This window comes from Callorhinus ursinus, unplaced genomic scaffold (genome assembly GCF_003265705.2).
Source record: "Callorhinus ursinus isolate GAN/ISIS: 27379988/994484 unplaced genomic scaffold, GSC_fseal_2.0 scaffold9, whole genome shotgun sequence".
In the NCBI taxonomy this organism is placed as follows: Eukaryota; Metazoa; Chordata; class Mammalia; order Carnivora; family Otariidae; genus Callorhinus; species Callorhinus ursinus.
The window spans coordinates 4,172,799-4,199,054 of NW_027397071.1; the positions used below are offsets into that span (position 1 = coordinate 4,172,799).

At 42.7% G+C, this 26,256-nt stretch overlaps 1 protein-coding gene and 1 long non-coding RNA gene across 3 annotated transcripts in view; one reads left to right on the top strand and one right to left on the bottom strand.

Annotated features, from left to right (window-relative positions):
* CASQ2 (calsequestrin 2) overlaps positions 1-26,256 on the top strand; it is a 67,655-nt gene that overhangs the window by 10,699 nt on the left and 30,700 nt on the right. Inside the window, exons 2-4 of one of the 2 annotated variants that reach the window (XM_025872607.2) lie at positions 13,811-13,895; positions 16,588-16,688; positions 17,694-17,805. In XM_025872607.2, coding sequence (XP_025728392.1) covers positions 13,811-13,895; positions 16,588-16,688; positions 17,694-17,805 — 298 coding nt within the window. The remainder of the gene's footprint in view (positions 1-13,810; positions 13,896-16,587; positions 16,689-17,693; positions 17,806-26,256) is intronic. The other variant, XM_073896079.1, reaches the window with a different exon arrangement.
* LOC141373396 (uncharacterized) lies at positions 83-19,186 on the bottom strand. The gene is made up of 3 exons (XR_012379309.1): positions 19,138-19,186; positions 6,545-6,659; positions 83-171 (listed from the first exon to the last, which is right to left on the bottom strand). It is a non-coding gene; the product is annotated as an uncharacterized lncRNA (long non-coding RNA).

Here is a 26,256-nt window from a genome sequence, read left to right on the forward strand (position 1 = left end):
ACCCCCCAGATTTACAGGAAAAAGTGAATGCGACGCTCAATATTGCCTGACAAAGAAGCACACGCTCTGGAGTGAGACCCACCTGGTTGCAGTCCTTGCGGTTGCGTATGGTCACAGGCAGGTCACTTGGCTCCTCCAGGCTTCCTTGTAACAATACCTTCAGGACAGAGGCTTACAGAGAGAAAAGAGGTGATGTGTAAAGTGAGTGGCACATGTATCGTGCCCAGTAAAGGGCTGTTACTGAGATTTCTGTGTACGCAAAAGCATGTCACAAGCTCCAGCTCGCCCCACCCGCTGGATATCCGTGGTTTGTTGTCATTAGCAGATGCCATCAAAATAAATACTGGTCACACATTTCATAAAGTTCAGTCAAGCAGGGACAGGTGTCCCTTCTACTTTTCATGGCACTCTGCGGGAGCAGCAAGTCAAGAGCTCCTGGTCTTGTCACTGTTTTACATTTAAGAGGCCTCTCTATCAGCTGAAGCACCCTCTGCCTTTTTCTTTTCTTTTCCTTTTATTTTTTTTTAAAGATTTTATTTATTTATTTGAGAGAGAGGGAGAGCACGAGTTGGGGAGGGGGGCAGAGGGAGAAGAAGAAGCAGATTTCCCCCAAGCAGGGAGCCCAACGCAGGGCCCAATCCCAGGACCCTGAGATCATGACCTGAGCCAAAGGCAGACACTTAACCAGTTGAGCCACCCAGGCGCCCCCTTTTTTTTTCCTTTTTTCTTTCTTTCTTTCTTTCTTTCTTTCTTTCTTTCTTTCTTTCTTTCTTTTTCTTTTTCTTTCTTTTTTTTTTTTTTTATAAGGTGCACCAACCTATGGCAGGTTTAGTTAAAAAAGGGCCGATCTCTCCCTTGCTCCAGGAACGTAGTGACTACTTTGTGGGACTCTTGAGACAGGCTGAGGAGGCGGCTACCAGGAGAAGTCAGGTTTGGGGCTGCCAAATGACATTTTCACCACCTCTTGGGCACAGAACTCTGCTGAGAAAAATGGTAAGGGGCATGGCCTGGTCCCATGTCAGCCAAAGCCATTAAAAAAAAAATGCCATTGCAATAATGCTTTCAGTATGAAAAGGAAAAAACCTGGCCTTTCTCATTCAGCCAGTTTGGACATCACAAGATGCTACATGATAAAAGATTGGGATTGTGTGTTAAAGACAGTTGTCAAGCAGTGGGTCTCAGTGTGTGGGCCTGGGACCAGCATCACCAAGGATGTATTTCTTGTCATAAATGCAAATGCTTGGGTCCCACTGCAGACCTGCTGAATCAAAAACTGAGGTGGGCCCAGGAATCTGTGTTTTTACAAGGCTTCCCTCCAGGTAATGCTGAAACCACCAGGTTAGTGTCACGGGGTTGCCCCAAGTGAATTTAGAAGGAACAAACATTCCCTAAGCACTTGCTTCCATGCTACTTCTGCAAGAATTAGATCTCATTTTTAAAGGTTATTTATATATGTATGTATGTATGTATTTATTATTTGACAGAGTGCACGTGCGAGAGCGCACAAGTAGGGGGTGTGGCAGGCAGAGGGAGAGGGAGAAGCAGACTCCGCGCTGAGCAGGGAGCCTGATGTGGGGCTTGATCCCAGGACCCTGGGATCATGACCCGAGCTGGAGGCAGAGGCTTAACGACTGAGCCACCCAAGCACCCTAGATCTCATTTTTAGATTAGAAAATTGAGATCAGAGAAGTTGGGACCTGCTCAGATTCTCAGTAGTGGAGCCAGGATTTGGCCCGGGGCTTCTCTGAGCCCAGGTGCAGAGAGTGGAATGTAATGGATGAGAGCCTGGACTCTGGAGCCACAGTGTCAGGCTGGAACCCAGCTATGTTACTGAAGTGCTATGTGGCCTTAGGCAAGTTGGTTGACCTCTCTATGCCTCCAATTCCTCATCTACAAACTTCTGTTTTTGTGGGTTTTGAGAAGATCCAGTAAGATAATCCATGTAAGGGACTGGAGCAGTATCTGGCGTATAGTAAACACCCAATGGGTGCTATTTTTATTATTGTTATGCTGCTTCTCAACATGGTGGAAAGAACACACGGCTTTGGTCCTTGGGTCTCTTCCCTGGCATTGACCAAAGACAGAGCCTAAGAGCGCCAGTAGAAACAATCAACAATCTCCCTCTTCCCCAAAGCTCTGTCGGAGGCCACCCATTCCAGCCTCCAGAGGCCTCAGTATTTACTCCCATCTCATAAAATAGGTGTTCCACTCCCTCGCCTGCCTCTTGCATGGGGCCATCACGTGCCAATGCCCAGCTATACATAGCCTGGGCCTCATCTGAGGGTGGCAGAAAGTGACAGATTACCGGGGATAAACGTCAGCTCTCCAGTTCCAAGGGAGGACACGCAGTTGTTGAATTACTTGACATGTCGCCAGATGGTATCAGGGACAGTGGGTGAAAACAGTGTGCTTCTTGGCTTACATGGAAAAAGCAGGATTGTAGCCAGGGTATTTTTAATGACCGGCCTGAGGGACATTTACTTTGAGCAAAGATCTGTGACATTTATCCCCAGGCTCCTCAGTCCTCGATTTTGTGCAGATTCTTGACCCTGCAGAAGGTACCCCTCCCCCAACACTCAGTTCCCTTTAACGGAACCGCCCCTGCCTTCCCCACCTTCCCTCTGACCATGAGATGTGGTACCAATGTAGCTTTCTTCAGTCCATTCCGGGAGTTGAGGAGTGCCATGAAGGGACTGCACTTGAAGGGACAAACACGGGGCCCCTGATGGTCTGCATCTGATGTCCCAAGGCCCAGGGAGTGGTCACATGGCTCTTGGAACATGCCCCCTAGTGCTGCTGGATGACTCTCTCCTGCCTTTCATGGGCAGACTTCTTGAACCAGTGATCCACACCTGCTCTAACATGTCCTTGCCACCCACTCAACTGCTTAACTCCCAGTGGTTTGGCTTTTGGCCCAGCTCTTCTCTAAAAGGTCACCAGTGACTTACCAGTCCTGAGAGGAGAGACCTCGTGGTGGTCCCACTGTCCGTGACTGCCGTCAATACTTGATCCAACCACCTGCTCCTTCTCGAGCTTCTCTCCTGCCATGCCTTTGACTATGTTCCCAGTCCTCCTCTGATTTCTGCCCCCCTACTCCTCCCTGCCTCCAGGGCACACTCCTCTTTCTGTTCTTGTTTCTTCTGAGATGGCCAGTCTTCCACCCTGTGGTTTTCTCACACACTGGCCTCCCTGAAGATGCCACCTGCCCTTATGCCCCTACCTTTCACCTCCACTGCTCCGTATGGGACCTCTCCCCCTGAGCGCCAGGTTGGCACCTCCAGCACTTGACTGGACTTCGACTGCCATGAACACATTGCATTTAAATCCAAGCTGAGAACTTCGCCTCCGGTTCTGGCATGCCCCCCTGATGTCACTGTTTTGTCCTTCAGTCTGTTCTCTGGCCTCCTCTTTTTGTGAGGTCTCCCTCCCTGCTCTCTCCAAAGCCACGGAAGAGCTGTCAGTCTGACCGACTCTCCATTTGTAACGTCACCTCCCATGTTACATCTGTCCCCTTGCCGCCACCTCAGTCTGAGACCAGTCGTCTTCCATTCAGACAATGGCATCAGCTTCAACTGGTCACCTTTCCTTTCCAGTCTCCTTCCTGTCTGTCTGGTCTACGCCCTCAGATGGACCCTCCTCAAACTCCAATTAGCCATATTGTTCTCCTACCCAGATACTCCCAGCTCAGAACCGCTTGTCCTCATATTCAAATCCTTTACCTTCTTTTTCTTGTGTGCCTTAAATACACCACTCCATTCAGCACCCTCAAATAAGCTCTCTGCTCAAGTAAGCCAGCCTGTTCTATACCCATCCTGCATATCTGCATCTCCAAACCTCCACTTCTGCCATTTTGTCTTCCCGAGACGCCCTCACTGCTAGCCTCTGCCCATCCATGTGCTGCTCCTCGGTCAAGGTCTAAGGGGCCTCTCCTCTCCCAAGCAGTCTCTTCTGGCATTCATTCATTTCCTTGAGAAACTAATTGTGTGTTTAGTTACTGCAAGGTAGTGATGTGGTTCCAGCTCTTCTAATTTTTCAAGGAAAGCCAGAAATCTCAATTTCCATTGAAATTGCTTAATTTAAAAATTTTTACACCATGCTGTAAAGATGGTACCTACCAGAGGCACATAGTACCTTAAAATTACAATTTACAGACTACTTCATGTGCAACATAAATATGAAATAGTAATACATTCAAGTGTACAGAGACAAAAGAGAGTAACAATTCTACTTTTCAGGATAGGTTCGGGGTCTATAAAAGTAGATTTTCTTGCAAGTCAGGTGTTGGATGTTCATCCTATGAATTTGGGATTTAAATGACAGGACAAAAATATGGCAGTGTTCATCACTTTTTCATTTTACAGGTGAATTTAGTAATATACCATTTCCATCAGTTAGTGTAACCAGATGACTTTAAAATCTTCTTTTTTAAAAAAATATTTTATTTATTTATTTGAGAGAGAATGAGAGAGAGAGCATGAGACGGGGGGAAGGTCAGAGGGAGAAGCAGACTCCCTACTGAGCAGGGAGCCCGATGCAGGACTCGATCCTGGGACTCCAGGATCATGACCTGAGCCGAAGGCAGTTGCTTAACCAACTGAGCCACCCAGGCGCCCAAAATCCTCTTTTTTTTATTTTATGAAAATATTCAATGAAACAAATTTATTTATTTATTTATTTTAGAGCGTGAGGGAGAAAGGCGGTGGGAGGGGCAGAGGGAGAGAGAGAGAATCTTAAGGAGGCTCTGCACCCAGTATAGAGCCCAACTCGGGGCTCCATCTCACAGCTCTGAGATCATGACTTGAGCTGAAATCAACAGAGGCAGGGGTGCCTGGGTGGCTCAGTTGGTTAAGCGACTGCCTTCAGTTCAGGTCATGATCCCACGGTCCTGGGATCGAGCCCCACATCAGGCTCCCTGCTCAGTGGGAAGCCTGCTTCTCCCTCTCCCACTCCCCCTGCTTGTGTTCCCTCTCTCGCTGTCTCTCTCTCTGTCAATTAAATAAATAAATAAATCTTCAAAAAAAAAAAAACAGTCAGAGGCTTAACTGACTGAGCTACCCAGGAGCCCCTCAGTGAAACAACTTTTATTGAGATATTACTGACATACAACATTGTATTAATTTTAGGTGTACAACATAATGATTTGATACATATGTATATTGTGAAATGATCTATCACAGTAAGTTTAGCTAACACATTCATCACTGTACATAGTTACTAGTTTTTTTGTGTGTGATGAGAACATTTAAGATCTATTCTCTTAGCAACTGTGAGACATACAATACAGTATTATTATTATTTTTTTAAAGATTTTATTTATTTATTTTGAGAGAGAGAATGAGATAGATAGAGAGAGCGAGAAGGGGGGAGTCAGAGGGAGGAGCAGACTCCCTGCTGAGCAGGGAGCCCGATGCGGGACTCAATCCCGGGACTCCAGGATCATGACCTGAGCCGAAGGCAGTTGCTTAACCAACTGAGCCACCCAGGCTCCCACAATACAGTATTATTAACTATACCCATTATACTGTATATTACATCCCCAGGACTTATTTTTCTTAGAGCTGGAAGTTTGTACCTTTTGACTCCCTTCATTCATTTCACCCACCCCCCACCACTTCTGGCAACCACTCATCTGTTCTCTGTATCTATGAGTTCAGTTTTGTTTTTTGTTTTGTTTTGTTTTGTTTATAGATTCCACAATTCAAATCAGATCATACTAAGGGCAAGGAACTAATATTTTTTGAGATCCATTCTGGTCAGGTACTCTAAAGGGAGAGCATGGGGAGAAAAACAGACATGGACAGAGAGCTTACAGCTATCAAATGTGTAAGTATAGCTAAACGATTGTGTAAGTCAAGGTGTGCTTACGAACTGGGAAAGAAGTGTAAAGGAAGAGCACAGCGTGTCTTGGACAAGAGTACAAAAGGCACCTGATTCAGACTGGGGGTCAGGGAATGCCTTTTAAGGAACTGACATTTACGTGTAGCCTTCAAGGATAGTCAGAGTTGGTGACATATGGAGAAAAGGGTCTCCTGAAAGAAGGAAGGGTGTATGTGGAAGCAGAGTGCATTCAGTGCCTTTCTGTGGGTAGGACCAGGCATTCCCTGCAGGCACCTGCAGCCGGTGCCTAGCCTAGGGCTTGGGGACACGGCCGAACAGGGACATCCCATGCAAAGACCTCCTGGGGCAGGAAAGAGCTTGATGGTTTGAGGAACTGAAGAAGAGTGTATTAAGGAAGAGGCAGAGTGGCCCCAAATGAGGTTAGAGAGGCAGGCAGGCTAAACGGTACAGGGCCCTGTTGGTCGTGTTAGGGATTTTAAATTTCATTCTGAGTGCATGAAAGTTAAATCCATGCTAATCACAGCCCACTAGGCTCTGCATGATTTGACCTCCCCACCCATGAGCTCTCTCTCTCTCTAATTCTCCATAACCCTTGTTTTCTACCTTTATTCCCTTTGTACCTACCAGTTAATTTTTCATTAGCTTCCTCCTTAATGAAATCACAGGGTCCTTGACACTGTCTTATACACTTCTATTGGGCATATACCTCGATCATAGCAGGTCCCCGATGAATAGTTTTTGTTTTCTTTCCATTCCAATACATTAGGCTTTGGTCCTTTTGAATTGGCACAAAGTCTGGAAACTTACCCAGCTGTCATAATCTTAAGAAAAAAATATATAACATTTATTAAGCACTTACTGTATGCCAACACTGTGTCAACAACTTTATGTGCATTATCTCATTTAGTCTTCAAAACAGCTTCATGAAATAGATATTGTTATTGTCCATATTTTATAGCAGAGTCCCAGCACTTGTGATCCAGTCAGGAATCCAGGTCTCTGATGCCAAGCATTGTATTATTAACCACTGGGCCAAACTATTTAAAGGTGGGATTCAGTTATTCATTTAAAGATGAGATCTACTTTGATTATGTCATTGCAGAGATAACAATGTTGCAATAAATACCTATATAATGCAATAAAAAGAGAGAGAGAAAGGGTATACTATGAATATCTACTTATTTACACTGACTTTTGCATATTACTTAGCATAACCTTTTTCTTTTTTGTAAAGTTAGTTTATACTCAAAAGAATCATCTAGAATCCTAAAGCAGATCCTAATGTTTCTGGAAAGAATGAGCACTGCACCAGCGCCCAGGGCTGTATGTACCAACCAATAAGTGACAACCTCATTCTCTAGGATGGACGATAAACAAGACCATCTGAGAAGTAACCAACCAGCCAAACAAACAAAACCAATGGGGGAAAGATTGTAAGTCAACAGGAGAAAATTGCAGTCAGATCAGAAAAGAGTATTCCAGTTTTCTGAGAATTCAGGAGACATATTGACTCTCTTTGTTTTTCTCTTCCTCATATTTGTAACTCTTAATCACTGTAGTTAGTGACAATTGCCTCTTCCCACTTTGGCTCATAAGTCCCTTGAACTTATGAAGTGCTTGGGCCAGTCCATCCATTCATCCAAAGTATGCTGAGTGTCTCTAAGGAGCTATATGAGAGACCAGAGGCACAAAATGGGGTCCTTCTCCTTAGGGAAGAAAGATGGACAGTACAGAAGAGGTTTATACATGACTTTAATGACTGCAAAATCAGTGTCAGAGTGCTATGTCCCTGTCATGGGCTATTGGAATTCACAGAAAGGAGGCTGGAGTGAAAGATGAGCCTGGAGCAGGCTTTGCAGCCAGGAGTGCCAAGGCTAGCAGCAACTGAGAGCATGCAGTGAGACTGGGCTGCAGGAGGGTGGAGAAAGCAACATATGAACTGGAGATTTAGGACCAAAGCAAAGGTGGAGACAAGATGGAGCCAAGTGTGAGAGGCAGAAAATGTCCAGCTGGCCCCGTCAGCTCAGCGGGGATTCTTGGTCCTGGGGGGGCCTGGGTCATGTCAGGACTCAGCCCAGGAGGGCCCAGGCTTTCACCCCAGACATTCTCCCCCAACCCAGTCTCACTGCTCTCTCTTGGGTTGCTGCCAGCACTGGCCACCCTTGGCGCAGCCCATGAAGGGTGCTTGCTAGGGCAGACAAGAGTGATGACAGAGCTCAAGTGGGCAGGCTTTGGCCTAATCAGGGTGGAAGGCGAGAGTGACAGGACACTGCAGGGACTGTGCCTATGGGTGCCAAGGAGGAGGTGAGCAGGTCTCAGCTAGCATGGGTTTTCTGGCCCATTTGTGACTGCGAGCTCTGTCCATCCGTCTGTTTTGAGGACAGTGACTGGCTATGCTTAGTTAAACAGGAAACCCAAGAAACAGGACTGAGCTTGTCTGAGATAGCACCTCTCACTCATATGGGTTCAAAAGTCACATATAAATATGGATAAGGTAACTAGAGGCTATGCTTTCCATGCCTAGAGGAGGCACGCCTTTGCATCTACCTAAAGGCCAACAAAATATGGTGGTATAGGCCTAGGAGAGGTCAGGGGTAAAATTCTGTTTAATTCTCAGAGTTCATCGCTTATATTCTTACTATTATTAGTATTTCTCTCCTGTGCCTAAGGTAGAGGGGTCAACAGAGCCAAGCATGGGCCTGAGGGTCACAGTTGAAAAACATGATACCATATCACTTTTGGATGAACTGACCATCATTTATAGCAGTGCTTTCCAAAGTGTGGTATGTGGCCTGAGATCTGCTGTGTCAGAATCATGGGGTGTGGTAGTGCAGCTTTTAAAAACTTACATCTCTGAACCCTACCCCAGCTCTGTTCTCTACTTTCTGCTGCTGAGGCCCAGGAAGCTCCATTTTAGCCTGTGATTTAAATGCATGTTGAAGTTTAGGAATCACTGCTAGAGGCTCATGCTCCAGGAGTAGGGAAACTTACTGATATCACAAAGCCATTAGGTCTCACCATCATTAATTTTGAATGATAGACAAGGGAACATTTAAATCAACATTTTGATAGCACTAAGTAGGGCAGAGTGGCTTATATGTCTACATTTCAAAAATGACCTTGTCTAATGAATTGAAGGCAATAGACAAAAGCCAAGTGACTTTGCAGAAAGATTGGCCTGTTTAAGCGTTGCCGGAAAGCTCAGATGAGTCATCACATAAACACTGATGATGATGTCTTTCATCTTAAGCCTTCCCTAGTCTCGGCCAAAATCCAAGGAAAGGAGAGAAAACTGACCTAAGGGCAGGTGGTGCCATTTGTTGCCTTCCCCTCCACCCCCAGTCACCAGGGGCACTCCACAGAGCAGCTTCTGTGCTGTGACCAATATGCTTAGCCTTAAAGGAACATAAGTGATTAGGAGCAGAGAGCAAGAAAGGGACTGGGGAGCATGTGAGAAGGTTAAGGAGGGAAGAATGAATCGGCAAAGAAAGTCCTCAAAGAAGTTATAACAAGAAAGGAAATCCAAGGCAGAAGCCAGAGATGCTGGGAACAATGGAGGGGAACATAGGAATGAAGAGAAAACGAGAGAAGCAACCACAGAAGAGGAAGCAGAGGGATTTATAGCACAGACTGTAGAGCCAAATAGATCCAGGCTCAATCCAGGCTCACTCCACCAAGAAAACAAGAAATCTTAAAGGTATATGCACCAAAGAACAGAACGGCAAAATATGTGCAACAAAAACTGATAAAACTGAAAGGAAAGGTAGACAAATTCCTGATTGAGAACAAGGCATAGAGGTCCACTTTTACTACCTTTATTCAATATAATGCTGGAAGTTCTTGTCAGTGCAATAAGGAAACACAAAAAAATAAAAGGCATACAGATTGTCCATATTTGTAAATGACAGAATTGTCTACATAGAAAATCCAAAGGAATCCACAAAAACAAAACAGAAACCTCTTAGAATTAATAATAGTTGAGCAGGGTTGCGAGATACAAAATAAACACGCACAAACCAATTATATATCTATTTACTGGCAATAAACACACGGACACCAAAATTTAAAATACAATACTATTAAAATCACTCAAAACATTTAAATACTTAAGTAGAAACCCAACAAAACACGCACAAGACTTGTATGCTAACAACTACATAATGCTGTTGAGAGAAGTCAAGGAAGATCTAACTAAATGTTCATGAGTTGGAAGACACCAAATTAAATATGTCAATTCTCCCTAAGTTAACATACAGATTTAAAGATTCAATGCAATTCCTGTGAAAATCCTAGAAATATTTTTTGTAATTATACGCAAGATTATTCTGAAGTTTATATGGAAATGCAAAGGAACTAAACTTGCTAAAGCTATTTTGAAAAAGAAGATCATGTGGGAGGTGCCTGGCTGGCTCAGTCAGGGAAACATGCAACTCTTGATCCCAGGGTTGTGAGTTCAAGACCCACATTGGGTGTAGAGATTACATAAAAATAAAATCTTAAAAAAAAAAAAGAATTGTGTGGGAAAAGGCAGTCTACTCACCTTCAAGGTCTATTATATAGTGACTGTAATCAAGACCATGTGATATTGGCAGACAGAAGAGAGAAAGCAGCAATAGATCCACATAATTATGTCAACTGATCTTTGACAAAGGTGCAAAAGCAATTCAATGGAGGAGAGATAGACTTTTTAACAATGGTGCTGGACAAAAAAAAAAAAAAGAACAACATAAATCTCACACCTTACCAAAATATAGCTCAAAATGAATCATAAACTTAAAAGTAAAATTAAAATTAAAACTATACAAATTTTAGAAAAAGAGGGCATCTGGGTGGCTCAGTTGGTTAAGCCTCTGATTCTTGATTTCAGCTCAGGTCATGATCTCAGGGTCCTGGGACTGAGCCCTGCATCGGGCTCCCCGCTTAGTGGAGAGTCTGCTTCAGGATTCTCTCTCTCCCTCTGCCCCTCCCCCTGCTTGCTCATGCACGCCTGCATGCACTTTCTCTCTAAAATAAATAAATAAATCTTTCACAAAAAATTTTTAGAAAATGAATTAGGAGAAAATTTCAAGATACAGGGCTAAACAAAGAGTTCTTAGACTTAACACCAAAGGCACAATCCATAAATGGAGAAGCTGATAAATTGGACTTGATCAAAATTAAAAACTTTTCTTCTGTGAAAGGCCCTATTAAGAAAATAAAAAGATAAGCTACAGAGTGAGAGAAATATTCATGAACCACATCTCTGACAAAGGACTAATATTAAAAAGCTCTCAAAACTCAACAACCAAAAAGCAACCCATTTACACATGAAAAAGTGCTCAACATCACTCGGCATCAGGGAAATACAAATCAAAACCTCAATGAGATACCACCTCACACCAGTCAGAACGGCTAAAATTAACGTCAGGAAACGACAAATGTTGGAGAGGATGTGGAGAAAGGGGAACCCTCCTACATTGTTGGTGGGAATCCAAGCTGGTGCAGCCACTCTGGGAAACAGTATGGAGGTTCCTCAAGAAATTGGAAATAGAGCTACCCCATGCCCCAGCAATTGCTCTACTGGGTATTTGCCCCAAAGATACAAATGTAGTGATCTGAAGGGGCACATTCACCCCAATGTTTAGAGCAGCAATGTCCACAATAGGCAAACTATGGAAAGAGCCTAGATGTCCATCAACAGATGGATGGATAAAGAAGATGTGGTATATATCTACAGTGGAATATTATGCAGCCATCAAAAAATTGAAATCTTGGAATTTGCAACAATGTGAATGGAACTCGAGGGTATTATGCTAAGCGAAATAAGTCAACTAGAGAAAGATAAGTATCATATGATCTCACTGATATGAAAAATTTGAGAAACAAGACAGAGGATCATAGGGGAAGGGAGGGAAAAATGAAACAAGATGGAAACGGAGTGGAAGACAAACCATAAGAGACTCTTAATCTCAGGAAACAAACTGAGGGTTGCTGGAGGGGAGAAGGGTGGGAGAGATGGGGTGGCTGGGTGATGGACATTGGGGAGGGTATGTGCTATGGTGAGTGCTGTGAATTGTGTAAGACTGATGAATCACAGACCTGTACCCCTGAAACAAATAATATATTATATGTTAAAAAAAAAAAAGCAACTCATTTAGTAAAGAGGCAAAGACCTGAACAAGAATTTCATGGAAAAGAAGATACAGATGTCAAATAAGTACATGAAAAAATGTTCAGCTTTATTAGACATTAGGGAAATGCAAATTAAAACCAAAATGAAATATCACTACACATCTGTTAAAATGGCTAAAATTAAAAATAGTGATAACTCCAAATGCTGGCAAGGATGTGGAAGAACTGAATCACTCATCACTACATTGCTGGTGGGAATGTAACGTGGCACAGCTACTCAGGAAGACAGTTTGGCAGTTTCTTTAAATATTAAACCTGCAATTACTATACTCAGCAGTCACACCCCTGATCATGTTTCCAAGAGTAATTAAAACCAATCTTCACAAAAAACCTGTACACTAATGTTTGTAGCAGCTTTGTTCATGATAGCCAAAAACTTTAAACAACCCAGATGTCCTTAAATGGATGAATAATTGACCAAACCATAGTACCTCCTTACCATGGAAATACTACTCAGCAATTTAAAAAATAAATGACCTTTTGATATACACAAAAATCTCAATGAATCTCCAAAGAAATATGATGGTTAAAGAAGCTAATCCCAAAATGTTACATACTACAGGATGCAACTTATGTAACATTCTTGAAGTGAAAAGTTTGCAGAAATCTTTTTAAGAAGGGAATGAGGGTGGGAGCAAGCAGATATGACTATAAAGGGTTAACATGAGGGGTCCTTGTGGTTATGGATATATTCTGTATCTTGACCGTATCAATGCCAATGTCTAGTTTGTGATATTGTATTACAGTTTTGCAAGATGTTGCTTTGGGGGAAAATAGGTAAAATGTACAAGGGATCTCTGTATTACATCTTAGAATTGCACGGTGATCTACAATTACCTTTTTAAAAAAGTTTAAAGAAAAGTGCTATTAATATTTCATGATCTCTCTGGTAGCTTCTCCACTGTTTCTATTTAAGCACCCATTCACCAAATGGCGAGACCTAGACCTCAGTCAGTTAGGCCTCCCTGCTTCCTTAGATCTGAGTTTCAGGGAGGTTAACATGATGCCAGTCCTGCGTTTGATGTCATCATCCATGTTGGTGTCCACCCAGAGTAGCTTCCAGCCATCAGTCCCACCTAGGACACTGCTGCACCCTCTTCCCCATTGTGGCTGAGGGTTCCGTTCCAATGTACCACGAGTTCTTCCTCTCCGTGGGCTATGGGAACACTTCAGAAGCCATCTTGGGTCTATCTGCACTGACACACCCAGTGCACATTCCTACTCCACAAGCCCAGGGGCTGGGACAGATCAAGAACAGTGCTTGGGTATTAGGGACACCAGTCTTCTTTGTTTTCAGTTTCCTCAGCTTTCCTGGCATTCCTCAACTTTTTCAAGGGTGAGAGGGAGGATTTAGATGGGGCACGGCTAAGTGACCACACAGGGCGCGTTGGGAACTCTTGTGTCCCCACCTGACTCCAGGTGCAGTTGGTGGCTAGCAAAGGGCTCTGGGCCCCTTGTCATGTATCCATGGTCATTCAAGTACTCTTTACTCCCTTTTTGATTCTTCTCTCCCCCAATTCCAAGTTTATCTACCCTGAAAGCAGAGTACAGTGGATTTATTCTTCCAAATCCTGTATCTTAGATCTGATCCCCACATTTTCTCTCTTTGGTTCTCAGCCTTCTGCTAAACTATCCTCCTGGGGGATAGCATGGAATCCCTTCGTTGCTGCTTGAATTGGTCAGATTAGGAGGACACATGGAGGAAAATCCTTTTGTTGTCACACCATAATATTATCCCATGATTTTCCTACCATCTTTCTGCCTTTGGTCTGCTCACCCTCTGGTTTGTCTTTCCCTTCAGCTTGTGGCCCAGGTCCTGGAACATAAAGCTATAGGCTTTGTGATGGTGGATGCCAAGAAAGAAGCCAAGCTTGCCAAGAAACTGGGTAAGTAGGAATTTTTGAGGTATACCTGGAAAAACAAATGTGTCTTTCAAAAAAAAACAAAGTCCAGTTTCATTTCTTCATGCACGATAACTGGACTATTTTTAAATAAATACAAAATGATTCTGCACACCTTAGTTTTGGGATGGGGAAGAGTTTCATGAAAGCAGTATTGGCCTGAATTGAATGATTTCACATGAAAGATCTAATGTAGCTTTGTGTCATTGTAGAAACTGACGCCAGAGTCAAACCTTTCTTTTTGGCTCCTAGAGCGGTTTAAAAGCCTAGCCTCTTTATCTCACTGCCATGGTGATCTCTCTGGGGGAGAGAAAAATCTCTTCTCCCATCACCTATTATTTCCTTACCTCTTGGCTGAAGCAGACAACACAAGATAGCATGAATAGTAGTGACTCTGAGGTCCCAGTGGTTTCTAAATGTAAAGCTAAACCCCAGCTGGGCATTATCATTGAGGGCGAGGGGTAGGATTTAGATGAGGCATGGTGAAGTGACCGCACAGTGCATGTTGTGATCTCTTGTGTCCATTATGTCATGCTTAAGTGCAAGTGCACTTTAAGACTCTCACCCCCCAAATCCCAGGGAGAGAGAATATGGGGAGCTCCTCTGCTTTCCAAACACCCACACACAGGTACTGGCCGTTTTGCCTTTTCTGCATGACCAGTGATGAATGGCTATTTAAAAATAGCAGGAGGTTATAAAACAGGACCTTTGAAGAAAGGTTAATTGGATTTGGAGTAGTAAACACAGGGGGAAAAAAAAGATTAGTAGTGGCGTCAGGTACATGCAAGTTCATTATCTTAGGGCATTACAAACAATTGTCCTCTATTTTATATTCAAGAAGACTACCTTTATTTTTTTAAGATTTAAATTTTTTGAGACTGTATCTAGGTTAGACACAAAGAAGTCATGACTGTAAAATGATAATGAATTATTAAGAATGTCTGTGGTATCTTTTCCCTGGAGACAAATTAGGGAATATGTTTTCCCTTTGAGCAGGAGAACAAAGTATGTTAAATTCTTTCCCTAGTCAAAAGCAATTCAGTGCCTTGTTTCTCTTCCTCCAGAACCTATTGGTTCCCTAGTTTTCTTTCCTATTGTTTTCATGGGAAGCTGAATTTGGGAGAATTTCCAGTAAATTTAGTTAGAAGAAAACACTAGTATTCCAGTGATCTAAAAATTTAGTGGGGGGACAAGCTGGGCAAGCTATCATAAGAATGGACCAGTGGATATTCTCCTAGTGGATGGAGCTTGAAAAATCTACATGAACATTTTCCCAAAAGCTCAGCCTGGAGGAATTGGGGCAGGTTCTTTTGAACTATTTGGTTCTCGGAGTTTACAGGACAGTTGTATTTTGTGGGCTTATGCCTTCATCTTCATCCTCTCTTCCATTTGCCTGAGTTTCATCTCCATCAGGCTATGCCTGAACTACTACAAAAGCCTCCTAACTGATCTCATTTAGAGCAAAATCCAACATTGGGACATCGGCTGATGTTCCCAAGGTACCCTTCATGATCGGTCACTGCTGGCCTCAAGGATACCTGGTACATCAGTCCTTTGGGTTTACAAATGGTGCTCCAGGGTGTGCCCGGGCTCTTCACATGTACCCTTCACAGCAGGCAGTGGGCCAGCCTCCTTTTCCCTAGAGGTTTTGCAGGAGAGTTCATTTGGAGAAAGCATTCTCTAGCTAATAGAGAGCTTGGAAACAATTAGTCTAAGGAATTAAGGATGCCATGCAGTTGGACTAAATGCCAGCCTCAGTTATTTAGCATTCCTGGGGGGAAACACAGTTTTCCAGCAAACATTTGTTAAAGCACACAGTATTACGCCAGGAGCAATGGAGGGTAGAAAAATGCAGAACCTTCCCTTGTGGCATTATCAGCTAACTGGGAAAAGAAGATGTGCAGAATTCAGCTGCGATAGAAAAGTAAGCCGTTCATCCTCGCCATGGACATTTATGGGGTGCCTAACGTGTTCAGGCTCTGTGCAAGATCCTGGGGTGCCAAGGGGACAGTGGTTCTGCCTTTGGAGAGCTTACTGTTCCAGTGAGTACTGTAAATGGAGCCAAGAGAAGAGCAGTAGTGGCAAGAGGGTGGCCTTCTTGGGAAAAATGAGTCCTAAGCTGAGACTCAAAGGAACTGACCAGGATGGGGGAATGGGGGTAGAAGTGACTACAAATTTGGGGAACTAGGAGAACATCTGTGACTTTTCCTTTACACACCCTTTCACATCAGCCCTGGGGCAAGAAGCAAGGAAGTTGCACAGGGAATTAAGATAGCAAGTCTACCCAGGGGAGAATGTGAAGGGTGGGACTGGCGTTAGGTTGTGGAAGGACTGGAATGCCTGGCTAAGGAGTCAAGTGGGCAGGGGGGCATTGAAACTTTTGGCAGGGAGAATAGGGCTGGCAGTATTTTTGGAAAATTAAAGCAATGGTAGGGTAGAGAATAGATTTTTCTTTCAGATTGAAGTCCAGGTGGAGTTGTTGGTTCTTGAGGATTTCAATTTAAATGTGTACTTTGGGAGCCCTTTACAGGAGTGGTTTCAAGATCCTAGGTTGAATGCTAGCCCCACTGATCCTGACCCCACTGTCATCCAGGGATCCTGATCCAGACCTCAGCCCATAGGATGGCTCTTCTTGCATCAGGATGATCTTTTCTTGGGGACTTTTTGTTTCTTCCAGGTTTTGACGAAGAAGGAAGTCTGTATATTCTTAAGGGTGATCGCACAATTGAGTTTGATGGCGAGTTTGCAGCTGATGTCCTGGTGGAATTTCTCCTGGATGTAAGCATTTATGCACAGTGGCCCTGCGTGGAGCTGTTTGGGTTCAGATATAGGGGGAAGTGAAATCCCAAAGTAAGAACAGAGAAGCTGGATAATCTGTCCTGGTCTAAGACAGATTTCTCGGGCTTCACAAAAAAACCAAGGAGTGCCTACTCCACAGTGCTATTTTCTTCTACTGGGAAGCTGGTCCTTAAGTTACCTTAGAAACTATTTTATTAGTGACCAGAGGGAGTACCAGCTAGCACAGAGGGGCCTGGTGCCTTTTCCTCACAGCCTCAAAAACCCAGAAAGAGTGAGTCAGAAGTGAGTTGAAGGCCACCTCCTGCAAAAAAGCACCCGTAGACTCTGCTCGGTTCTCTCATGAACCCATCCCTGCAAGCCCTAAAAAAAGTGAGGGAGGCAACAGAAAATTCTGGGCCCATCTCTATCAGCTAAGTGAAGGCTTTTAGATGCCCATAACAGAAACCATGCTCAACTACCTGACACAAAAAGCACAAATGGAAGAGCAGAGGGAGGGCAGATTTTAGACTGACTGATAAATCACAGATGGTGCTCTTTTCAGTGTGTTGGCTTTTTCCTCAAGCTGACTCTTCACATTGGTTTTAAGATAACCAGTGATTGGAGCTGATATGTCACATCTCCTCATTCATATGCAATCGGGGGTGAGGGGTGGGGGAGAGGATCTGGCTTCCATTGTTCTCTTAAAAGGAAAGGAGAATTTCCCCAAAGCTTTCAGCAAATCTACCCTGAAGAGTCATTGGCCAGAATTGGGTCACATGCCATTTCTAAACCAGTAATGGACAAGAGAAATAGAATTGCCTAGTCTCGGCCTACCCCTTGAGTTAAGCCAGCTCCTCAGAAGGCACTGCTGCTGTGCACTCTGGGGGAGGATGGGGTCCACAGCTTCCTGCCAAAGTGTCCTACATGTGTGCCTGATGTCCCCGCAGTGGAGGGAACAGTTCTCTTATTGGAACATATTTCATGTGCGTGTGTGTGGCATTCCAGCTAATTGAAGATCCCGTGGAGATCATCAATAGCAAACTGGAAGTCCAAGCCTTCGAACGCATTGAGGACCAGATCAAACTCATTGGCTTTTTCAAGAGTGAGGACTCAGAGTGTAAGTTGTCTGTCAGCCCCACTTGTGAGTCTAAAGGCTAGATTCCCAACCAGATATGTTAGAATGTTGCCCATAAAGACGAGGGACCATCAGCATATCCGGTGCTGGGTGGAATAGAGGAAGAATTGTCCTTGCACCTTGTGTAATGGGACACATCTGCCAAAAGTATGCAAAGCAGGCACAGATACTGGAAGAGCATAAAGGTTGGGCCATGTTCTCTGGTCTTGTGGGGGTTGTGTTTTACAGAAGAGAGAAAAGTCTTCCTTCCCCTTTTCCATTTGCCCACCTACCAGTGGGACTCTCCCCTAGAAAAGGTAAAGAGTAGGCTCTCTCCCTGATGTTGGCAGCTCCTGTGGTCACCAATTGGAGAGCTTTTCAGTCAGTTGGACAGGATTAGAAGAAAATGTGGATGGGCAGGGCTCAGCAGTTGCCACACAATGTGGAAAATTGCTGGCCAACCCCACAGCCAACAACCAAGGCTGCCCACAATAGCACAGCCTCACCCTTGGGTGTAATCCCTTTGAACGCTTTGTGGCCAGGTTTTGGGTGGGCATGAGAAAGCATCACCACAATCCATATTGGGGTGAGAGGGTGGAGAGTGGGAGTCAGGATGAGGAGGGACTAAGCAGGCTAACTCCTTGAAGATGTCTTTTTAAATAACTTTGGCAGCATGGCCCAATGAGGTAAGCCTTTTTCTGGACCCTCAGCTGTGGCATAACCACAAAAGAGGATCTGGTAGCGTGAGTACATGGGGGATGTGCAAAGGAGGGCTGCTTATGTTTCTGGAAACTCCACAGAATATTTTGAAAATATTTTGAAAATTATTTGCAAAGCTGTTTCTTTACCTATGTGCCAACTGCCACCCTTGGTCTTCTCACCAGCAAGCCACCTATTTTTTTTTCTCTCCTGTGACCAAACTTAGGTGTCTTCTCCTGTGCTATATAAAAGCCTCTACTCACCTTCCTTAGCAGTGTGCTGGGGGAAGGTGGCTAGCCAGAGAAGTTTGCCCAGCCCTCCTTTGGGTTCAATTTTTATATTTCTTATAGATGCTGACTACTCAGGGTGCCCCACCTGCCCCATTCTTCTTTCTCCTTAACTTCCTTCTATTTCCACTTATCCTTTTCTGTCCCCAATTTGTTTCATCCTCTGTTTCTGTCCCCTCCATTAAGCTCAGGATAGCAGACAAGAAGGGAAGCAAGGCAAAGATTGGGATTAAGAGCACATCTTCTGGTTCCTCTCCTCCCTACTAAGCCAATGACAAAAACAGCTCTATTTAATCAACACATGTCATGTACCAGGGTCTATGCCAGGAACTCCATATTGATGCCTGACCTTCTTTCTCACTACTAGCTTGTAAGGCAGTTACCATATTATCAGCGTTTTGATGAGGAGGAAATGAAAAGAACAAAAAAGTTAAATTAACTCCCTATCACATGGCTAGTAAATAAATCCTAGAGTCAAGATTTAAATCCTAGCAATCGGACTTTATAGCTTACACACTTAATGACTGTTTTGTACTTCCAAGACTTTACACACTTTTTCAGCTCGTGGCACACACAGTTTGTGGCACACACAAAATGTGGTGATGCTTATCCAGCCCATGGGGTAAACTGGAGGGGATGTGGACTTAGTGGAAAAACAAAACAAAACATTTTTTTGCTTTCTTTATATACTATTACTAATAATAATCATCATCATAATAAAACAAGATAATAGAAAAGTTATCAATATTGCATTGTATAAATCTTCCAAATAAAATATTTTTAGATTTTTTGATTGAGAATGTTGTACTTGCTTCTAAAACTATAGCTTTTAAAACAACGACACGTAACTCCTGGTGAAGGGTTTAAATGATCTCTTTTGATGGTCACAGTCAACAAGAGACTTTGCTTGCACATGTGGATGGTGGCAAATGACAAGGCAATGGTAATTGCTTTTCTTTTGATTGATGAGCGGTCTTTTCTTACCACTGAACAGAATTTAGGAAATCTGATCTCTAAATTGTCCTTCAAGGGCATGAGCATTGTTTCAGTCCTAATGGCTATTATTTTCGTTTTCACTGACAAATGAAGTATTCTTATGATAATTTTTTAAATAATTTTTTATTGTTATGTTAATCACCATACATTACATCATTAGTTTTTGATGTAGTGTTCCATGATTCATTGTTTGTGTATAACACCCAGTGCTCCACGAAGAATGTGCCCTCTTTAATACCCATCACCAGGCTAACACATCCCCCCACCTCCCTCCCCTCTAAAACCCTCAGTTTGTTTTTCAGAGTCCATCGTCTCTAATGGTTCGTCTCCCCCTCCGACTTACTCCCCTTCATTCTTCCCCTCCTACTATCTTCTTCTTTTTTTTTCTTAACATATGTTGCATTATTTGTTTCAGAAGTACAGATCCATGATTCATCAGTCTTGTACAATTCACAGTGCTCACCATAGCACATACCCTACCCAATGTCTATCACCCAGCCACCCCATCCCCCCACCCCCCACCACTCCAGCAACCCTCAGTTTGTTTCCTGAGATTAAGAATTCCTCATATCAGTGAGGTCATATGATACATGTCTTTCTCTGATTGACTTATTTCACCCAGCATAACACCCTCCAGTTCCATCCACGTCGTTGCAAATGGCAAGATCTCATTCCTTTTGATGGCTGCATAATATTCCATTGTGTATATATACCACCTCTTCTTTATCCATTCATCTGTCGATGGACATCTTGGCTCTTTCCACAGTTTGGCTATTGTGGACATTGCTGCTATAAACATTGGGGTGCACGTACCCCTTCGGATCCCTACATTTGTATCTTTGTGGTAAATACCCAGAAGTGCAATTGCTGGATCGTATGGTAGCTCTATTTTCAACTGTTTGAGGAACCTCCATACTGTTTTCCAGAGTGGCTGCACCAGCTTGCATTCCCACCAAGAGTGTAGGAGGGTTCCCCTTTCTCCACATCCCCGCCAATATCTGTGGTTTCCTGACTTGTTAATTTTAGCCATTCTGACTCGTGTGAGGTGGTATCTCACTGAGGGTTTGATTTGGATTTCCCTGATGCCGAGCGATGTTGAGCACTTTTCATGTGTCTGTTGGCCATTTGGATGTCTTCTTTGGAAAAATGTCTGTTCATGTCTTCTGCCCATTTCTTGATTGGATCATTTGTTCTTTGGGTGTTGAGTTTGATAAGTTCTTTATAGATTTTGGATACTAGCCCTTTATCTGATATGTCATTTGCAAGTATCTTCTCCCATTCTGTCGGTTGTCCTTTGGTTTTGTGGACTGTTTCTTTTGCTGTGCAAAAGCTTTTTATCTTGATGAAATCCCCATAGTTCATTTTTGCCCTGGCTTCCCGTGCCTTTGGCGATGTTTCTAGGAAGAAGTTGCTGTGGCTGAGGTCGAAGAGGTTGGTGCCTGTGTTCTCCTTTAGGATTTTGATGGACTCCTGTCTCACGTGTAGGTCTTTCAACCATTCAACCATCTATTTTTGTGTGTGGTGTAAGGAAATGGTCCGGTTTCATTCTTCTGCATGTGGCTGTCCAATTTTCCCAACACCATTTGTTGAAGAGACTGTCTTTTTGCCATTGGACATTCTTTCCTGCTTTGTCAAAAATAAGTTGACCATAGAGTTGAGGGTCCATTTCTGGGCTCTCGATTCTGTTCCATTGATCTATGCGTCTGTTTTTGTGCCAGTACCATACTGTCTTGATGATGACAGCTTTGTAATAGAGCTGGAAGTCCGGAATTGTGATGCCGCCAGCTTTGCTTTCCTTTTTCAATATTCCTCTGGCTATTCGGGGTCTCTTCTGGTTCCATACAAATTTTAGGATTATTTGTTCCATATCTTTGAAAAAGGTGGATGGTATTTTGATGGGGATTGCGTTGAATGTGTAGATTGCTCTAGGTAGCACTGACATCTTCACAATGTTTGTTCTTCCAATCCATGAGCATGGAACGTTTTTCCATTTCTTTGTGTCTTCTTCAATTTCTTTCATGAGTATTTTATAGTTTTCTGAGTACAGATCCCTTGCCTCCTTGGTTAAATTTATTCCCAGGTATCTTATGCTTTTGGGTGCAATTGTAAATGGGATCGACTCCTTGATTTGTCTCTCTTCTGTCTTGTTGTTGGTGTATAGGAATGCCACTGATTTCTGTGCATTGATTTTATATCCTGCCACTTTACTGAATTCCTGTATGAGTTCTAGCAGTTTTGGGGTGGAGTCTTTTGGGTTTTCCACATACAGTATCATATCATCTGCAAAGAGTGAGAGTTTGACTTCCTCTTTGCCGATTTGGATGCCTTTGATTTCTTTTTGTTGTCTGATTGCTGTGGCTAGGACTTCTAATACTATGTTGAATAGCAGTGATGAGAGTGGACATCCCTGCCACGTTCCTGACCTTAGGGGAAAAGCTCTCAGCTTTTCCCCATTGAGAATGATATCCACTGTAGGTTTTTCATAGATGGCTTTTATGATATTGAGGTATGTACCCTCTATCCCTATACTCTGAAGAGTTTTGATCAAGAAAGGATGCTGTACTTTGTCAAATGCTTTTTCTGCATCTATTGAGAGGATCATAGGATTCTTGTTCTTTCTTTTGTTAATGTATTGTATCACATTGATGGATTTGCGGATGTTGAACCAGCCTTGCAGCCCAGGGATAAATCCCCCTTGGTCATGGTGAATAATCCTTTTAATGTACTGTTGGATCCTATTGGCTAGTATTTTGGTGAGAATTTTTGCATCCATGTTCATCAAGGATATTGGTCTGTAATTCTCCTTTTTGATGGGGTCTTTGTCTGGTTTTGGGATCAAGGTAGTGGTGGCCTCATAAAATGAGTTTGGAAGTTTTCCTTCCATTTCTATTTTTTGGAACAGTTTCAGGAGAACAGGTATTAATTCTTCTTGAAATGTCTGATAGAATTCCCCTGGGAGCCCATCTGGCCCTGGGCTTTTGTTCGTTGGGAGATTTTGGATGACTGCTTCAATTTCCTTAGTGGTTATAGGTCTGTTCCGGTTTTCTATTTCTTCCTGGTTCAGTTTTGGTAGTTGATACATCTCTAGGAATGCACCCATTTCTTCCAGGTTATCTAATTTGCTGGCATAGAGTTGCTCATAATATGTTCTTATAATTGTTTGTATTTCTTTGGTGTTGGTTGTGATCTCTCCTCTTTCATTCATGATTTTGTGGATTTGGGTCATTTCTCTTTTCTTTTTGATCAGTCTGGCCAGGGGTTTATCAATCTTGTTAATTCTTTCAAAGAACCAGCTCCTAGTTTCGTTGATCTGTTCTACTGTTCTTTTGGTTTCTAGTTCATTGATTTCTGCTCTGATCTTTATTATTTCTCTTCTCCTGCTGGGTTTAGGCTTTATTTGCTGTTCTTTCTCCAGCTCCTTTAGGTGTAGGGTTAGGTTGTGTATTTGAGACCTTCCTTGTTTCTTGAGAAAGGCTTGTATTGCTCTATACTTTCCTCTCAGGACTGCCTTTGCTGTATCCCCAAGATTTTGGACAGTTGTGTTTTCATTTTCATCGGTTTCCATGAATTTTTTAAATTCTTCTTTAATTTCCTGGTTGACTCATTCATTCTTTAGTAGGATGCTCTTTAGCCTCCATGTATTTGAGTTCTTTCCGACTTTCCTCTTGTGATTGAGTTCTAGTTTCAAAGCATTGTGGTCTGAAAATATGCAGGGAATGATCCCAATCTTTTGGTACCGGTTGAGACCTGATTTGTGACCTAGGATGTGATCAATTCTGGAGAATGTTCCATGGGCACTAGAGAAGAATGTGTATTCCGTTGCTTTGGGATGGAATGTTCTGAATATGTCTGTGAAGTCCATTTGGTCCAGTGTGTCATTTAAAGTCTTTATTTCCTTGTTGATCTTTTGCTTAGATGATCTGTCCATTTCAGTCAGGGGGGTGTTAAAGTCCCCCACTATTATTGTATTGTTGTCAATGTGTTTCTTTGCTTTTGTTATTAATTGCCTTATATAATTGGCTGCTCCCATGTTCGGGGCATAGATATTTACAATTGTTAGATCTTCTTGTTGGATAGACCCTTTAAGTAGGATATAGTGTCCTTCCTCATCTCATTACAGTCTTTGTTTTAAAATCTAGTTTGTCTGATATAAGGATTGCCACCCCAGCTTTCTTTTGGTGTCCATTAGCATGGTAAATGGTTTTCCACCCCCTCACTTTCAATCTGGGGGTGTCTTTGCGTCTAAAATGAGTCTCTTGCAGACAGCATATTGATGGGTCTTGTTTTTTAATCCAATCTGATAGCCTGTGTCTTTTGATTGGGGCATTTAGCCCATTTACATTCAGGGTAACTATTGAAAGGTATGAATTTAGTGCCATTGTATTGCCTGTAAGGTGACTATGACTGTATATTGTCTGTGTTCCTTTCTGATCTATGCTGCTTTTAGGCTCTCTTTTTGCCTAGAGGACCTCTTTCAATATTTCTTGTAGGGCTGGTTTCGTGTTTGCAAATTCCTTTAGTTTTTGTTTGTCCTGGAAGCTTTTTATCTCTCCTTCTATTTTCAATGACAGCCTAGCTGGATCTAGTATTCTTGGCTGCATATTTTTCTTGTTTAGTGCTCTGAAGATATCATGCCAGTCCTTTCTGGCCTGCCAGGTCTCTGTGGATAGGTCTGTTGCCAATCTAATGTTTCTACCATTGTAGGTTACATATCTCTTCTCCCGAGCTGCTTTCAGGATTTTCTCTTTGTCTCTGAGACTCATAAGTTTTACTATTAGATGTTGGGGTGTTGACCTATTTTTATTGATTTTGAGAGGGGTTCTCTGTGCCTCCTGGATTTTGATGCCTGTTTCCTTCCCCACATTAGGGAAGTTCTCTGCTATTATTTGCTCCAATATACCTTCTGCCCCTCTCTCTCTTTCTTCTTCTTCTGGGATCCCAATTATTCTAACGTTGTTTCGTCTTATCGTATCGCTTATCTCTCAAATTCTGCCCTCGTGATCCTGTAGTTGTTTCTCTCTCTTTTTCTCAGCCTCTTTATTTTCCATCATTTGGTCTTCTATATCACTGATTCTCTCTTCTGCCTCATTTATCCTGCAGTTAGTGCCCCCATTTTTGATTGCACCTCATTAATAGCCTTTTTGATTTCGACTTGGTTAGATTTTAGTTCTTTTATTTCTCCAGAAAGGGTTTCTCTAATAACTTCCATGCTTTTTTCAAGCCCAGCTAGTATCTTTAAAGTCATGATTCTGAACTCTAGGTCCGACATTGTACTAATGTCAGTATTGAGTAGGTCCCTGGCAGACGGTACTACCTCTTGTTCTTTTTGCTGAGGTGATTTTTTTCATCTTGTCATTTTGTCCAGAGGAGAATAGATGAATGAGAGAACAGAATGCTAACAGGTTAACAACGTCTCCAGCAAATATACTCTATACAAATCAGAAAAGACCTGAAACCAGGGGACAAGAAAGGGAAAGAAAGAAGAGAAAAAAAAAGGAAAAAGAAAAAGATAAAAACAAACAAAAACAGAACAAAACAAAAATAAAACAGAATATGATCAAATATGATCAGGCTAGTGCGTAGATCAGTGCCACACACTAGCTTTTGGGCATATTTTGGTCTGTTAGAAGAAAGTGCCTGCTAAAATTTTAAAGGAAGAAAGACTTATATATGTACAAATTAAGGGTTGATACAATGAAGGGTTGGCAGATGACCGTAAAGATGAAAATTATAAAAGATTTTATAAAGGACTTGATAAGATAAGAAGTTGTTTTTAAAAAGAAAGAAGAAGACTTAAAAAGAAAAAGAAAAAAGAAAGAAAAGAAAAAAAAAGGGAGAGAATGTGATCAGGCAGGAGACTAGAACAGAGCCATACACTAGTGATTTAGGGTATATTTTGATCTGTTAGAAGAAATTGTATCTCAAAATTTTAAAGAGAGAACAACTTATATATATATATGCCAAAAATAAGGGTAACTACTATGAAGGGATAAAAATATGACTCTAAAAATGAAAAATAAAAAATGTTTTTTTTAAAAAAGGGATTGATAAGATGTTGTTTGAAAAAGGGAAAAAAATTCAAAAAAAAGCAGTTAAAAAAATTAACTTTGAAAAACTAATGAATTATGGTAAAAAAGCCATGAATTCTATGTGCAGTATTCCCCTAGCGCTGGAGTTCTCCCGTTCTCCTTGATCGGTAAACTTGGTCTTGGCTTGCTGGCTGTTGGTGCTGATCTTCTGGGGGAGGCGCCTGTTGCCGTGGTTCCCAAATGTCTTTGCCGGAGGCGGAATCGCCCCGCCCTTGTGAGTCCGGGCTAAGCAAGCTGCTCAGGTTTGCTCTCAGGAGCTTTTGTTCCCTGTAAGCTCTCGGTACAGCTTTGGAGGACCAGGGTGAAAATGGTGGCCTCCCAATCTCCGCCCGGAGGAGCTGAGAACTCGGGGCCCCGCTCCTCAGTGCGCCCCCAGAGAAAAG